The 17,188-nt window shown below is 38.0% G+C and overlaps 1 protein-coding gene across 2 annotated transcripts in view; it reads left to right on the top strand.

The window, feature by feature from the left end:
* HDAC9 (histone deacetylase 9) overlaps nt 1-17,188 on the top strand; it is a gene marked incomplete at its 3' end in the record, with an annotated part of 428,033 nt that overhangs the window by 318,316 nt on the left and 92,529 nt on the right. For both annotated transcript variants that reach the window (XM_082043859.1, XM_082043855.1), the window contains 3 exons: nt 12,073-12,128; nt 12,371-12,458; nt 16,798-16,917. In XM_082043859.1, coding sequence (XP_081899985.1) covers nt 12,073-12,128; nt 12,371-12,458; nt 16,798-16,917 — 264 coding nt within the window. The remainder of the gene's footprint in view (nt 1-12,072; nt 12,129-12,370; nt 12,459-16,797; nt 16,918-17,188) is intronic.

The following is a 17,188-nucleotide window of genomic DNA, read 5'->3' as shown; positions in this document are numbered from 1 at the left end:
AGAGGAAGGTGGCTGGTGAGGAGAGCCCTGACCTGGAGGTGCCTCTGCCCCGCCGGCCGCCCCGTGCTCTTCTCCCTGGCCCCCTTTCCCATCCTATCTCCGTGCTGCTCGATCTGCAAGGCATGATGTAGAAAACCCAAATTATCCCCAGTCTAAACAATTTATAAAAGCTCCAGGCCTGACGGACTTTGACATTTTATTTGGTATTTTAACAGCCCTATTTAAAGGTACACCATATGCCGCCGGAGTGCAGGCTTGCCCCAATAAACATCATTGGAGCTAACATGTCTCCTTAATGAAACTGTTTATTCCCTTTCCAGTCTAAATAATAATGGATTCAGTCCTGTTTCCAAAATCAAGATAAAAATAAATATTTTAGGATTCACATTATATCATTTTTAAACTCCAAAATGTATTTGAACTTGAGAATTTTCCTTCTGTATATCTGTCTAATTTCAGTCAAAATATATTAGCTACGTATTTGTGGAGGGGTACATATGTCTATGTGTCTATATACATAGATATAGAATAGATAGGTACATAAATGACAGTGTGCTCGGGTGAAATGCAATACTATAGCTTTGACACAGTTGAGTGTGGTTACCAAATTTTCATATTCAGGAACTAAAATCATTAGCCAGGTACTACACAAAGTGTACAAGTTTTGAAATCTCAGATCAAAGACAAGGGTCCATCATATGGGAGCCTGCTGAGCATCCTTTCTGATGGGTACTGCATCCCCATTAAGTTTTTTGGACAGAACTGGATTCAATACACGACTCACTGTGCATTCTTCCCACCCAATGGGACCAATGAAAGTGAAGAAGGACTTTTTAGCTAGTTTTTACTTTTGGCAACTGCGGGACACATGTAGGTCTCTAAGGCAATAGAAAAGCAAGTTTTGATAAGAATAATGAGAGATGTCCTATGTGCAGTTGACATGAGCAGGGTATACTGCAGAATCTTTACTGCTTACCTCTGTACATTTGTGGTATCTTTCCACAGTGTGAACGCTTCTGGTTGTTTCTATGTCTGTGATGGACAGCTGAAAAGAATCAAACATCAGGCACTGTGAGACCTTGGTTGCTACTGGCATTGCAACAGTCTGTAAACAAATATTTAAAATTTAGTTCTAGTTTGTAGTTTACCATAAAATTATTGTTGATCCTAAATATAATCCTTGTGTATAGTGCAGGGAATTGAAACAGTCTCACACAACTTCCAGTTGAGGCATGGGAAAGGTAATTATTTGATAGATGTGCCAAGTAATTGATTTATACCAAATCGTCAAGAAAATAGGAGTGGAAAGGCTTTGCAGTGAAAAAGAGTTGGGAATACTCACACCATTCCTGATAGGCATTCATCTAACCTTCTCCTGTACTTCCAGCATGAAGCCCAATGACTTACATGCCATCATGCCAGCTGTATGAACTAATAATCTACGTGTGGTATTTATAATTTATGGTTAGGGAGAGGTTACTAAGGCTGGACTGACAGAAGAAAAGCATGCTAGCAGAAGTTCTGGAATGCACTGATCCTGACGTTAGATATTTTGACAGAGTCCTCCTATGTTCGCTCTCTCATTGCATCCATACAAATGTGGGTTTTGCTGGCAAGTTGCTCCCACTAGCCTCATATGCTAAATGACATTGCGGGGATTTTTGCAGTGTATTCTGGGGCTTTTTACTTGATGTTCAGGATGAGATTTTAGGTAGCTTTAAGATTTTAGCCCCACAGAGCTTCGTGTTCCACTCTATGTTTGTGACATTACATGTTGCTTTTCCATCTTGCTGCCATTTTTCTTCTAGAAACATACATGTTGCATATATAGGGAAAATGTCAATTCTGTAGTGTACTTGTGAAGATCTAAGGGAAAATAACTGAAGCTGACCATTCCATGTGCATTCATTGGCCAAATATACAAGTGAAGCAATCATTTGGGGCCTGTACTGTGAACACTGAGTGGGAGGATTAAGTTCTGATGGGGATCTGGGATGATGTGCCGCAGCTTCAGAATCTTTGGATGACAAAAAAAAATGCCTTCCAAGAATTGTGTGTAAGCTATAACAGCTCTGCAACATGTAAATAGCAGTAGAGAAACACACCGTAGTTTTTCCCTGAAAGTTTACCACTGTGGATTGCTATCAGATGGTGCACAGTCAGCTTGGTGTCATCTTAAGAAAAAAAAATAAATTATAAGGCAGGACATACTGATTTGTTCTGAAATCCCACCGTTCTCTGAGAAGAGCTGCTGTTAGTATTCCTTAGTGGCATACTAACAATACACAGCAAGGACTTCCCACAAGGCAGTGCTGCAGATTGCAGCAGAGGAGGCAGTGGATTATCTCCCCACTGCGCTGGAGAATCACAGATGTCCTTTTCTGAAACAACCACAGAAACACTAGGATAACCTCAAAGTAAAACTATCTGGCATAGACGAAGTCTGAGACAAGAAGTCGCAGGAATGAGAAACTGAAGTCATTCATTTAACAAGTGCTTTTCTGATATGAGAATTATCAAATTTGTTGGCATAGCTGGGTATGAGCAGCCCAAATATTTCTTACAACTTGATGAATCAATATGTATGTTTTTAAAAAGTTGAATATGCTTTTCTTAAAATGAATATAACAGTTTATTTTACGGACATGAATTCAATTAATTTAAAAAATGAATTATTTACAATACTGAAGACAAATGTCTTCACTGCCTATCAAGAGTGTAGAAACAAACATACAAACATAAAGTGCCCTGTGTTGACTGGCATCTGACATTTAAAGTCCACTTCAGGAAGGACAGGACATTTCAATTTCTAGGTCTCTATTGATACTGCTATCTATTGCACAGTGTGATAGCTGCTAAGAGAAGGGTTGAAACTACAAAATAAGTTATGAAAGTCTGTGGAACAACTGAGAGATTCACTGCAGAGCTGGGCATGAGTCAAACTCATAAGAAAGGCAGAAGGTTCTTTACTTTGTTCTGAATTTCCTGAGACTCAGTCCCATTTCACACAGGTCTCATCTGAGAACAGCAATATTTTGTTCATCTAATTTGGACAGTGTTCAAAAACTGACCAGGAGTTAAGAGTTCTCTTCACTGTAGTTCAAACCCCTTGTGAGACATCAGTTTTCTTTGATCTTGACTAATGAGAAAAGCATTAATATGACAGTGCTAACCGTGTAAAACAATAGGGTTTACTGAAATTCTGCTGCTGCTGTAATAGTAAATTACTGTAGGGTTGCTTTTTTAAAAATCAAGACAAATTGTGCCTTCTCTCAGGAGTCTTAATCTGGATATTGTTATTATTATATCAGACAAAAAAATAAGGATTTCGAGGGATTGGTTAATAATATAATGAGCACCCATTGAGACCCATTTGACACACATCTGGGATAATATTTATAATAACAGAGAATAAAGATTCACACCACTTAAAGATATAGTATGATAAACGTGATGTTATACTGAGTTGAATTAAATGCTTTTCCTTTTTTTCATTAATTTATTTACATGTATGATGAAAGTCATCTTGGCAATATTACAATAGGAGATGAGCCTAAAGATTGCATGAAGTTCACCTTTTTTTGAGATTTTTTTTTTTAATTTAGGAAACCTGCCGATGCATAGTGAGGTATTTATGTTGTATGGAATAAGTGCCACAGCTCTCCTGTCTAGCTGTTTTTCTGTAGCTGCCTTTGCTCCTTTCTCATTTCCCCAGCAGATTTATGTAAATGGGTTTCAATAATCTGCTGGCTGACCACAGATCTTTAGAAGAGTGGAATGTGCAGAACTGGGTGAATATAATTCCACAGCAGTCATTAGCTATATCCATTAAATAACTTTAACAGATATGACACATCTCATGATATATTCCTTGGAGCTTAGAGAAGCAATCAAGACAGTGCCCTTCATATAATTTCTTGGGTGCAGTGTAGCTTGTGACCTTGGCAATCTATGAATCACTGGATGATTCTACGAATCATTGTCTCTAGCTTCTGCCTAGTGATCGTACCTTCAGAAAGAGTGCCCTAAAAGATCTGCATCTGCACAGAGGGCATCTCTTTCTTGGAAGTGTCTCCTGAGAATCTTGTTCCTCTCTCACATTGCCACAGGAGAGATGTTCTAGAAGTATGTTGCAAAAGGAGGTGGCGCATGTGGAGGCTTAGGCTATAACACACATCCTCTGTGACTCACAGTATCTCAGTTATAACAAGAGAGATTTCAGGAGTTCATGGCCTCATGGCTTGGTGGCACTGAGAGGTGCTGTCCTGCCCTGCCTTCCCATTTATTTCCCAGTCTGGCCTGGCTGCTTCCCTTACATTGACTCTGATGCTCAGGTCAGTTTTCCTCCCCTCCCTATCAGCACACTGATTCTCTCACAGGCAGCAAGACACAGAGCCCGTCACCTCGCCTGCACCCGGCTGTCCTACACAGCAGGCGCTGCTCTCCTGCTGCTGAACTGGATAAGTACAGAGTTCATCCAAACCGCACAGTAGACGAGTCTTTGAGGAAAATAAAGGAGGGTTTCTGCATTTGTGGTCTCTCCTGAGTTTCAGATTTCATTTATAACTTTTAGAGCTTGCAGAGTATCTACCTTCAGGACTCAGCTTGCCAAATTATTATTTTTATTGAAAGAGTTCAGGTTGCTGATATTTCCATTTATTAACAAAATGATTCCTGGTGGTGCTGCCACCTTTTTTTGTTGCTTTATATTAAGTGTTTATTAAATGATTAATACTACTTTTAAGAAGTTGGGATTCAGATAGCTGATTATGTTAGTAAGATAATTTTGTGATAATTATACTTTGTTGAATAATGTCCTTCAAAATATGACTTTTTCTTGTAATGGTTATTTTTTGTGTGTGTGTGCTGTTTTGTGAACATCAAGTGTGTCTTAACTTCTTTTCTGATAGCAAATTGTACATTTCTCTGGCTGTCCCTTGTTAACTTACAATTGACTGGCAGGGAAAAAACTTGTACCAGTGAAAAATATAATTTATAAAGAGTATACCTAGTAAGAACCTCTTTTTGTTATGGGAGATGACTTTGCATCATAATGGGCAACTCAGTGCCAGAACAGACCGTTGAAGTACTAAAAATCCAAAGGAACATTTCTGGAATGGTTTTCTTCAGCCTCAGATGACCTCATTCAGTACTACTATAAGCTGGAATTATTTTAAGTACAGTACTAATAATAAGGATTACTGTCTAGTTGACTTTGCATATCCCTTAAATATGTCAACGTTGATGATAGTAGCACTCTGTAATAGAAACATGTAAGTACCATATATTTTTAATTTGGCAAATATGAAACAGAAGAGACACAATAAACTGTCCAGAGCTGGTAGGATTTGTATGGTTATTCCCTATTTTATAAATGTTTGAATTAATTAAGAAGCCATTTTGCAAAAAAACACTCAAGAAAAAAGACACATAAGTTAAAAGCGTGGTCTGAGACTGTCCTGAACATGCATTTAGGCTGAATTGAGGGAAGCACAAGCCCTTTCTCTGCCTCGTATGTATGTGTGTGTGCATGTGCACACACATGTAGAGCTGCCCTATTGGTAGTTAGGGGTTATTTAACAGAATGAAAGCAATTGAAATTAGTTTCTTCCAATCTGATACGTTCCTGGGATGCTTGTTTCTGATATGTCAGGTTGAATCAATAACAAAACCAACCTCCTGCATTTGGTCATAGCTACTCTGGTGTCTTTGTACAATCCATGGATAGCTGAAGTTGAACTTGAAACTCTCATTCCAGATGAGCTTGGTTGTTACTGTTCTCAAGGCCATTGTGAAGGAATCTTCATACAGTAAATTGTACTTATCTAGTCAATAAGCAGAATTAACATAATCAACTCCCTAGCTCCCCCCACCACCCCCGACCAAGCTCTTAGTTTTCAAGTCTGAAAAGTGTTCTGTATAAAAATCACTCAACCATCTTTCACAGCTCTACTGTGATATTTTCTTAGAAAAAAACTTTAAAGGAAGTATCTTTCTAAAGACATAAGAATCAAAAAGAGCTGAGAACAATGTCTCCCTAGTCCCACAGTGTCCTCCCTCCAGTAAAGCTTCAGGCCAGCAAATTTCCATGCCTACCTGTGAGCAACAGCAAACCCCACACAGCTTCTCTGGTTACCTGCAGAAATCTCCTTTCCTGGGAAGTGCTCTATGCTTGGTGCCTCCTGGACAGTCCTTCTGCAGGCTCTGTCCTGCCCTTGTTTCTAACTCCCTATCCCTAACTCCCTCTGCCCTAAAACACTCTCCTTCTGCCTTAAAAAAAAATTCTGAGTGATGTGTGGCAGCCACAGAATGAGGCATTTCTTTCCATGCCCAGGCACAGCATTTTTAACAAATGAATGCTTATTTTACTAGTGTTACAGATATGCCTGATAAAAGCCATCAGTCAAGGTCTTTTAGATAGTAGTTTGTATTCTTTGCTTTTACAAAGTGACAAAATTACAAAACCATCTCTTAAAAATTTATCCCAGCAATTATGGTTATATTTGTAGCTGAATGACTATCATTATTTCATAGAGCAGTGCAACTTAAATTATATGTGCGGTACATAACTTACCTCCATGACCAGTCTGTTCTTAAAATTCTTTGCTTTCTTTCCCAATATAGTTAACACTAGTTGTGGCTAAACAGGCCATCATAAGTAAGTTAGCCTGCAAGCATCAAATTTTCATGTATGTTTTCTGATGCTGTCCTCTAAGACCTTCAGGAAAGCAGACAGGGAACTCTTTGTTTCCATTACAGAGTCGAATATTTAATGTCCATTTCTGTGTTCTTGGCCTCTACTAGCTTCCTCTGCAAGACAAAATGGTATTCCCTCATGTCCATTACTGTTTTCTTGGCAAATCTACATGCTGCTAATACTGCTCTGTTAAATCATGGGTTCTTGTTCACTGCATTCGTAGACCCCCAGGGCCAGATACTGGCTCCTGCTCTGGCAGTATGAATAGCTTGTAAAATTGTCCTAAATGGGTACTTGAGGATTGCCTCAGCCTTACACCACTCATGCTTATGCTTACCCTCCCTGCTGGATGTCATAGCTTGAGATCATGTTACAGCGTAAGTGACACTGGTAAGAATATGGTCTTCTTCAGGGTACCAGTCACAAAGGGGTTGTTGCAGGTAGTTGAGACCTGAGCTTTGTTATTGTAGGAGTTAACTAAGCCAGAGGTAGCAGAGTTGAAGATGACACAGAGACTATTTCAGAGGTTACACCCTGTCAGATACACTGTATGGAGCACCTTTTAAATGTAAAGAAATAGGTTTTTAAAATAATTTTATAAATATTAAAAACTGTATATCTGTAAGATGTAAGGAATATAAAATCTGACAGGAGGAATGGATAAATTTCTGCATAATAACTAAAAAAGTTTCTACAAAGAAACAAAGTATTATCCTCAGTGATTTACTTCTCATTCTGAAGCCTGTGCACATTGAAGCAAAAATAAAACCTTTCCATTAAAAACAAATGAGTGTCCAAGAATGCCATTTTTAAGCACAGCTAATTTTAAGAGCTAAGGGCTAGATAGGTTAAGGGATTTAGACATGTAGAAAACAGAAACTTTAACAGCTGACTTTAGGAGCCTACTGAGCTTCAGGTGTGGAATCCAGACCCTGAGCTAGGTACCTGGTCTCTATATGAGATACACAGAGGTTCCTGAGAAAGCTGTCCTTAACAACATGTGCATCTGCAATTAGCTAGTGCATGGGACACTGTTCTGCTGATAAACTTGCTCATCACTAGGGGTTACACCGATTTTCCTGAGAGACTTTTTTCAAACTTCTGAATAGAATCACAGAATCATGGAACAGTTGAGGTTGGAAGTGACCTCAGGAGGTCATCTGGTCCAGCTCCCCTACCCAAGCAGGTTGCTTAGGACTATGTCCAGATGGCTTTTGTATATCTCCAGGGATAGAGATTCCACAACCTCCCTGGGTAACCTGTTCTATTGCTCAGACACCTCATGGTAAAGAGCATTTTCTTACATTCAGATGGAGCCTCTGCTGTTCCAATTTGTGAGTATTACCACTTGAATGGTTGAGATAGATGACATTGCTCTTTTGTACAGGGGTTTAAAACTTAAAATACAAGAAGAGCTTCGATTTCTTATCTTTTCAGCTGGAAGGAATCCATTTTAAACTCCATATAAAACTGTTTTATCTTAAATTTGAGATTAGTGGTGATGTTTTGTCCTCTATTGAAGGACTACTACTCTGCTGGAAATAATTAAAGAGCCATAATTTGAATAAGAACTGGAGAAGAGCGTGACTCTAGACCTATTGTTAGAAAACTAACTCAGACTTACAAGATGTGTCTCAGTATCTAATTTGTGGACCACATAATCTAAATACACAAACAGGTATGTGAAGAATGCTTACAACTTCATCCTCATGTTCAAGCAGGAGTTGAATCTGAGTCTTCTACCACTTCAGTAAGTGCTCTTGGGGTTCATTGCTATTTCTTGCATGGCACTGGCTTTTATTAGAGTCAATTAAAAGACAGAGGATTTTACTAGAGTAATAACAGGCTGAAGCTAGTATGCACAACTTCTCAGCCAGGCTTCTCAGCATGCCTGGAGTGCCAGACTGCCTGGGCTGCTTTTGGTCCACTTGGAACCTAGGCAGGGCAAGCTCCTCACTGCCAAGGAAAGGGAAGAGTGATTCACACCTTGCCACAGTCACTGCATATTGCTCTAGGGAAAAAATTACCTATGTCTGTTTTTACCTGCTTGTATCATAGACACACAAGTGGAAATCTGCTGTAGATGGTCAGTCACAAGCCATGGAGTGATGACTTGTTTTATGGTATTGCTTTGCCTACTTGTTTTGGAAAGGTTCAGGCAGAGGTATAGTAGATGCCCAAGCATAATATAGCCCAACGCGCTAACACAGCATACCACAGAGTGGAATCAACTGTACCACCAAAGACAAGAAGGCCACAGTAGGATGTATAGCTCTGTTCTTGGGAAATCAAGCATCTGACTACCTATTTGGAGTCATGAAAGAAGAGAATACTTAGCTTACTGTGGAAAATGTTAACATTTTTTCTCAGTTTTTGTTAAAGATCCAACTGAGTGGATCTATCTGCAATGGACTTTCTTTGTAAATGAGTTTGGGCAGGCTTCATTTTGTTCTTTGTTGAAACAAGCACAGAGTTTAGCATATCTCTATTCAGGCTTTATTCTTTATTCTCAAATTTAACTAAAGGTAATCATATAATGGCACAGACATGAATCATTTTTCTAATATTCTTGTCTGTCAGTCAGTTTAATGTTCTGTCTACATATAAAGGTGTCTGTATCCTAGTATAAATAAGGCTCTGTACAAAAATGCTTTGAATTTATGTGTGTTGGCTTCATTTTCAACATATTGCTCTCTGTTAGTGTTTCTATCCTTAAAGCAGATTTTTGCCTTTCTGTCTACTGTTCCGAGCTCACTGTCTGGTATTTAAATGTTGCCTAAATAAATGAATTCACGTTCCGTTGTGCTAATGTACACCGTGTTCCTGCAAAGTTTGAAAGTAGGAGAAATGAAGTGTTTTACCAATTACACAAAAATTGCTGTTAATACTATCTGGTAACTAGTCTTCAGTGTTTGGTAAAATTTGATTGTATCATATGCTTTATCATCAATATAACATATGGCATTGTATTTTTTAAAAAAAGACCATTCCCCCTGTGAATACCGATGTTCTTGTAATGTAAACACATATAAAAATGGTCACAACACTGATGTGAATGCCCTGCATGGAGAACTGTAATAATTAACTTAAGCTCTAACTGCAGAAATTATCTAATTATAGCAAAACTGGGCTTCCAAGCAGTCTCACCAGAGTAAGGGAATAGAAAAGGGAAGCCTGTGTTATCAAAAACACCAGTGTTGAATTTTTCCATCTCTATATTGTGCCATGAAATCCTCCCAGAGAAAATCATCTTAATTATATTGATCTTTTGGGAATGCTGATAAAGTTAGATGATAATGAGCTCTGAGCTGAGCAAGGGCAGCAATAAGCTTTGCATGGACTTTTTCCAAATACAGAGAGAACAAAATACAGGTAGCATGATGCTCTCTCTCTAGTAATACCCTCTTCTCTGAGTCTTCTTTCACTTTGTTATCTGTACATTCCTCATCATAAACATACCTTGGTTTTTGATAAATCCTACAAGACAATTCTTTACAGATTTCTTCTCAAAGTCATGTTTTGTGTGAAAAAGAAATGTTAAAATCCCTCAGAATGATAAGAAATAGGGCTTTGGCTAAGAGTGTAAAGCTGGTTTGGTTCTGAAGATCGGTGCAGTCCACAAGGCCTTTGTTTTGATGGTGTGTTTGATCTATAAGAAATTTATATTCCACCTCCAGGAATGTCTGCTGAAATATGAATGTATATATTTTTCTGTGTGTGGTTGTGGGTTTTTTTTTTGTTTTTTTGTTTTTTTGTTTTTTTTTTTTCTAATATGGACATCTATTACAACAGAAAGCATGATGTCAAGTCCCCCAGATTCTTTAAATGTTGGCCAGAAGAACCACTCTTACAGATGTACTCCATTTGCATTATAGTTTAACTTTGCTGTTGTCTGATAGAACTTTGGCCACACTCCAGAAAACTTTGCAGCTGGCTGCTTGGATTACATTTAGCAGCAAATTCTATGAGATAGCCTGGCAGTATTTGTTTATAAATTCATGCCAGTGAAACAACATAAGTAAACAATTGCACAGGTACACACAAACACACATTCATAAGATTGTAAATAAACAGATTTCAAGATTTCACAGGCACCAATGTACCTCTACTAACTGTTATGTTGTTCCTCCTAATTTACATGCACATGACTGAAAGTTCAGTGATTATCATGTTTGTTTCAGATGTGTAAAGGCTGAAACATTGACATTTAACTACCTTAAGTATATCAAACTGGACTACTTTAATACTGACTGTTAAAATATAGAAATATTCCATCCTTTTTCTTTCTGTCCTATCCTCTCTGAAAATACAATGCTTGGTTTGTCCTGCAGCCATACATACACACAGTATTTTTTGTGAGGCTGCTTGAAAAGACAAGTCTGGCTGATATAGTAATGCACAGATTATAATTTCTTATTTTTATGAATGTGTTAATTGTCACTAATTTGGTGTAAAATATGTAGCCAAACAGAAGAGATTAACTGTGTTGAGTAGCTGAAATAAAGAGTGAAGTTGATGAAGTAATGGTGTTACTCCCAAGTCTGACTGTTGTAAGAGAAGTTTGATATGATACACCCTTATGAGACACTGTTTCATGAATATATCTGACTTTCTGAACAGAACTACCTTGCTAGTACTTATACATGTTCCCTTTATCTTACCCGCACTGTAAGGAGGGAAATTTAATTTCTCTTTTATCTTCGGTGGCTCTAGAGGCAAAAAATTCCTTGATCATCACTGATGCTAATACTGTACTTTCTGAAATGTATATACAATTCTAGCAAGTGCATTAGAAATGGACTGTAGGGAATCTATTAAACTTGTGAGTGTAGCAGGTTCCCAAGTTTAATTTATGGTTTGCAGAGATATGGGATATTCATTGTTGTCCTTATTCTGCTGTTAGGAGTGCATGTGTGTCTGAATTTATCATTTAGACCATACAGAAGGTAGGGTCAACACTGAATAATCATGTAAAATATATACCTCAAGCTGCTTTTGTTTTGAAGAATCTCAAGCTGGAACAATGTAAGTTTACATAAACTTAGATCAAGAATGGATCAGTAGTCTCTGTTTCCTTTTAAATGTGAATTCTAGACAGCAGAATGGATAACTACAGCTTTTTCAACCTGCCTTTTTCCTCCTCTTTAGATCATGTTGTGTGTGTATGTATGTGTGTGCGTGTGTGTATTTATATAAGCTTATATGCCCCTGTTCTCAAATATATTATTTCTGGCAGTACTATGAAAGGGTGATTGGACAGAAAAATTGCTCAAGAGCTTCTAATAGATTTCAATCCAGTCTGCCTGCTGCTCTGTTTTGCACTCAGTGAAGTATTTTTTTAAGCTGATAATTGAAAAGCTATCTTGTTCTTACAGAATGGCTTTGCTGTTGTAAGGCCCCCAGGCCATCATGCTGAAGAATCAACAGCCATGTAAGTACCAGGGAATATTGCCCATCTTGGAGCACTAAGGTTACTGGCAATCACCTGCGTTGTGCATGTCTCTGAAGAACTGTAATTGTTAGCAGATGACTGAAAAGGCTTTCTAGGTACTCCCAGAAGCAGATTTATGGCCTCAGAGATCATATAGCATTTTTAAAAATGCTCTGAACATTATTTATAGCTGTTTTCCTGACTGATTTGCTTTCTTATTTCTGTTCTTCTCTATTCCACAGGGGGTTCTGCTTTTTTAATTCGATTGCAATTACTGCCAAATACTTGAGAGACAAGCTAAATATAGGCAAGATATTGATTGTAGATCTGGTATGTATTCTTGGCAAGCATCGCACTTTCAGTGCATCTAGACTAAAGATAATGAATTTGTATTTGTGTGTAAGACTTTCCTACTTTTAATACCTACAAGTAATAAAGGTGTGCATTTCCTCTGATTTTGAGAACTCATTAAAGCCAGGATGGTAGTACTGAAGCCATAAACATCTATGTTTCACTTTAATGGTGTTAACTGCAATTTAATGAGAAGAAGGCACAGATCAGGGCAACTTTTATGGTCCTTAAATGAATTGATACTTCCACTGTTAAAATAACCCTACAGAACCTAAGTTTACTTTCCCCTACAGAATAGAAACTTTAAATAGTTAGATGTGCTTTAAAGAATGTTGTTGCTTTGGTAACCAAATTCACCACTTCCCCCAGCTAGCAATGATTTGACTTGTTGTGTAACTTCGATATTATTAAACAAATCAACAGATCATTCCCTCTAAGAAGTTTTCAAGTCATGTATGCCAGCTTTTGATGGTTCCCCGAAGGAAAGCTGCGTGATTAAAAATCCACTTCATTGGATTAGTCTTGTATTTTAATAGAAGGCATTCTTACACAATACTTAATATGTTTAACAAATGGAGTATTTAAATGCAGATGACATTTGGCATATTGTCTATATTATTTTCATGAATAATGAATTGAGGCTCTGCCTTGCACTTAAAGGATCAGCCCAATGCACAGCCCAAGGAAAGTTGAATGCTGATTTATGAGCACCATTTTTGTTTTCCTACAGTTCATGAGGAGGTGTAATAGGGTGTCTGACAAAGCATAGACAGGAAATGAACCCTGGCATCAAAACCTAACCTGTTACATCTGCACTTAATTAATTTTTGCAGGTGATAAAAGATTTAAGAACAAAATATGTTAAAGGGTTTTTGAAGTGCAGGGCTTAATAGTCTAAATCTTGTTCATATCTGCACTCATAATTAAATCTTATTGTGAAGTCATGGCCTTACCATCTAGCACTTTTGTTCAGTAAAACATGCGTACTGGCTGTTGAAGAGAAGCAGAGGGGGAGTGTGGGAGAAGGCATGGCAAGTGAAATATGAATGGCAGAATGAGTATGTGAGTATGTGAGTATACGGGCAGATATTCTTAGAATCTCTTTCAAATATTTCTCAGAGTGTTCTACTATCACTTAGGAACATAATTATAAACTGCAAGAAACCAGTATTTCTGAAAAAATCACTTCCACTCTATGTTGTAACTGTTTGCTGATTTGAGTCTTACAGTTCAATGAACTGCTGGAAATGCTGGCCAAAAGTATGTGTAAGAAAAAACTATTCAAAGTTTGCGTTTTGTGAATGTTTTTAAGTCTTTTTGACTGTAAGTGTTACATTCAATTGTTGGGAAAAGAAATCACTTCCATTTGACCTACTCAGACAATAAGGACTTCAGAATTCAGCTTCAACTTTGCAAGGGAAGGTTAAATGTGCAAATCATTACCTGTGCAAATGATTACCTGTGAAGCCACCTATCCTTAGGAAAGTAGACAGGGAATGCTCAGCCTCTCTCTGGCTTTGCCCTATTGGCCAGAATAACTCAGCTGGTGAAAAGGGAGAAATATATGGCTGACACAGATTACTTAATTCCTGGAGCACTTGCATTCTGGTCCCTAGTCTGCTCCATGATCAGTGCAATGACGTACAAAAACTTGTATGGAAAATTTCTTATGTATGCAAACTATAGTTAAACAACAATCCAAACTGAATGAATTAACATGTTAATAGTGATATCCTGATGATCACCAACAGAGAGTTTTCAGCATCTGAAGGAAAAAATGTAATTACAGATGTTAGACTTGAAATTAACCTTTAAGGCTATATTTTGATAGTGACTAGTGCAGCAGGACCCCATGCTGGTTGGCAGCTATGTGTGTTACTTCAATGTAGATGTTTAAAAATAATATTTGATCCCACATATTAAACTGTACTCTGGTTACAAATTAAGTGTAATCTTCATATCTGCTGCATGTATTAATATAAAAATGCTTAACTTTTAAAAATTTTAATCTTTCCTTCATTTTTTCTACACTGAAATAAAAGACCCCTCTTTCCGCTTTTCTTTTCTTATCCCACCATTTGAATAAATCTCCATTTCGAACTGACTTATATGCCCTGAATACATTTGATGTACTAAGGGCAGAATATGAACATGTTTCCCACATGGTAACATCCGCACTCTTAAACAGCACTTTCCTTTGTCTAACTAGAGAAGTTACTGCTTTTCAAAACAAAGTAACCCTTGGTGAGATTAAAATCTAGACAAGAAAGCTAGCTTTGAGATTTGAATAATCAAAATAAATTTAAAGATCGCTCCGTATTTCCATTTAATATTTTTTCTTCTTATTTGAAAACTGTTACGGCAAGAATGTATCGAAACCTCCAAGTATGAATTGAAAAGAAAGACTAATTGCAATCACAAAATGAAGTCCTATTATGATTTTAGTCATGCTCTTGCAGATATATCTATATGGCCAACATAACTTCTCAGGTTCTTGCAATCCTTGTTCCAAGATCATCAATACTTGCATGTATGTCAGTGTGATCTGGGTCTGTTTTGGAGTGAACCAATTAATTCTGTCACAGTTGAAGACTGGATGGGATTCTGGGTTTAGTCTGCATGCCAGATTTTACTTCACTTGCCACTCAAAACCCTCTAACACTACGTTGGCTGCCTTCAAATCTCCAACACCCTCACACCAGTGTGTGCTCCCTTGCACCTCCAACATGTGTTGCATTTAATCTTGGCATTAAGTTGCAGTTGGGCTGTAACTTTGTCCTCATGTTGTTTCAAGTACTTTCAACTGAGAAAAGTAACCATTATAATATCACCCCACAGAGGTCCCAGAGGACGTACAAGTCAAGCACAATGCAGTACAAGTAAGACTCATTCAACATAGAGAGTCCCGAACAGTATGGATGAAAGTCATACGCTGCATTGGCTGGCAAAGAGCATGAGCAATGGGCAGTGCTTGCTGTGCCATTGGTATTGTTCAACTAACCTGAGCCTTCCTGGAGTCTAGGCATCCTGAGGAAAATGTGACCATTGTTCCTCTGATACTAAGTTTGGTTCAGACTTCATGGTGTTTGTAAAATAAATAAAGTCTGGGTGAGAGTGTTGTCATTCAGAGTACTTTTTCAGTCCTCCTTCTGAATTACCTCTTTAAATCAGAAATTTTAAAGGGATAGATTAAAAGAGGAGAAGCAAATACCTGTAATTTTTCAGCTTCTTACAAATGACAGCAAAGAAACTTCAGAAAAGACTCAGTTTTCTGTTACTGAAAAGCAAGTGGGCTTTCCATTTTCACTTGTAAAATTTCTTGTGTGTCTAACCACATAATACAATAATAGAACTGTGAAAACAAATCTAAAAAAGAGGAAAAGTCCACATCATCAGCCTTTGTTGTATAGACATATTGCCAGAGTTTATTTTTCAGTATTTTATTTAATGACAGAATTTCTTTTCACTGGCATTATATAACGTTTGAAATATGGACACTGGCCAAGGCCGCTCCTTGATTGTAGAAGGCACCATCCTATCTGCCAGATGATTTAATAGCTAATGAGATCATATTCCTATGTCTTCAACTGTTGCCGTCATGATTTTGCAAAAATGAAGTATGAAGTCCTTTCTGCATCTGGCATCTCTTTTGATGTGGATCTAACTGCTGAGGGACTGCTAACTGAACTGAATGTTTCAAGAAAGCCAATTTACTCAGCTGGTCGTAGAGCCTTTGACCTCAATAGTGGAACTTGGCAAATCAATGAATACACTTATGTTTAGTGTTCTGTCAAAAATTGTGAAAAAGCTCTGTAAACCATAGATCCTTCTGCAAAATACTAGTTTGTAGTTTAAACATTAGTCTTTCTTCAGAGGCCAATGAGGCTAGTTAATTAAGCCTGAGGGGTTATGAACTGTTGGCAGTTAATAAGTCATAAAATTCCTCCATAAAACAGGATGCTAGATTCCATCACTGAAGCAAGGAGTACAAAGAGCCGGTGTATAAATATCTAATTGTACAAAAGGACTGGGATTTCTCAATGACTGCTCATCTGGAGTCTCCAGGGCATGCTCGCTATGGTTTCCTGATTTTTAGAAGCCAGTTTAAAAAATGAGTGCATTAAAGAGTAATTTGCCTGAAAGTTCAGGAAGTATGGGGTGGTGAAGGGAGGGGGAAAGGGATAGACAAAAGGAGGGCAAGGGAGAGGGAGAGAAACAGGGAGAAAAGGAGGGAGGGGGGGTAAAAGAAAGCAGAACTGAGCTCTCTACACCAAGTTGGACATTATTACATTTGTCATCTGTTTTCTTTCTCCTTTAGGATGTTCACCATGGCAACGGTACACAGCAGGCTTTTTATGCTGACCCCAGCATCCTGTATGTTTCCCTCCATCGCTATGATGAAGGCAACTTCTTCCCCGGCAGTGGAGCCCCAAATGAGGTTAGGTTTATTTCTTTAGAGCCCCATTTTTATTTGTATCTTTCAGGTAATTGCGTTGCATGATTACCCCTAATTTTCTTGTCCTTCTCTGGTTCTTTAAATTACACCAGATTACCAAATTGTCCACTGGGAGCAGTGGACCAGTGGAGAACAAGTGCATAACCCAGAGCAGTCCTTGTCAAACAAGAGTGGGCTGATCTGACATGTTGTTTGATGTTTGTTTCTAAAGCATGCCTGAGAATTTTTTCTGTGCTGGTTTCCACCCATCCCC

This window comes from Streptopelia decaocto, assembly GCF_964273445.1.
Source record: "Streptopelia decaocto genome assembly, chromosome: 2".
NCBI lineage: Eukaryota > Metazoa > Chordata > Aves > Columbiformes > Columbidae > Streptopelia > Streptopelia decaocto.
Note: the sequence above shows the minus strand (reverse complement) of the source record. Positions and strands in the feature narration are given on the sequence as shown.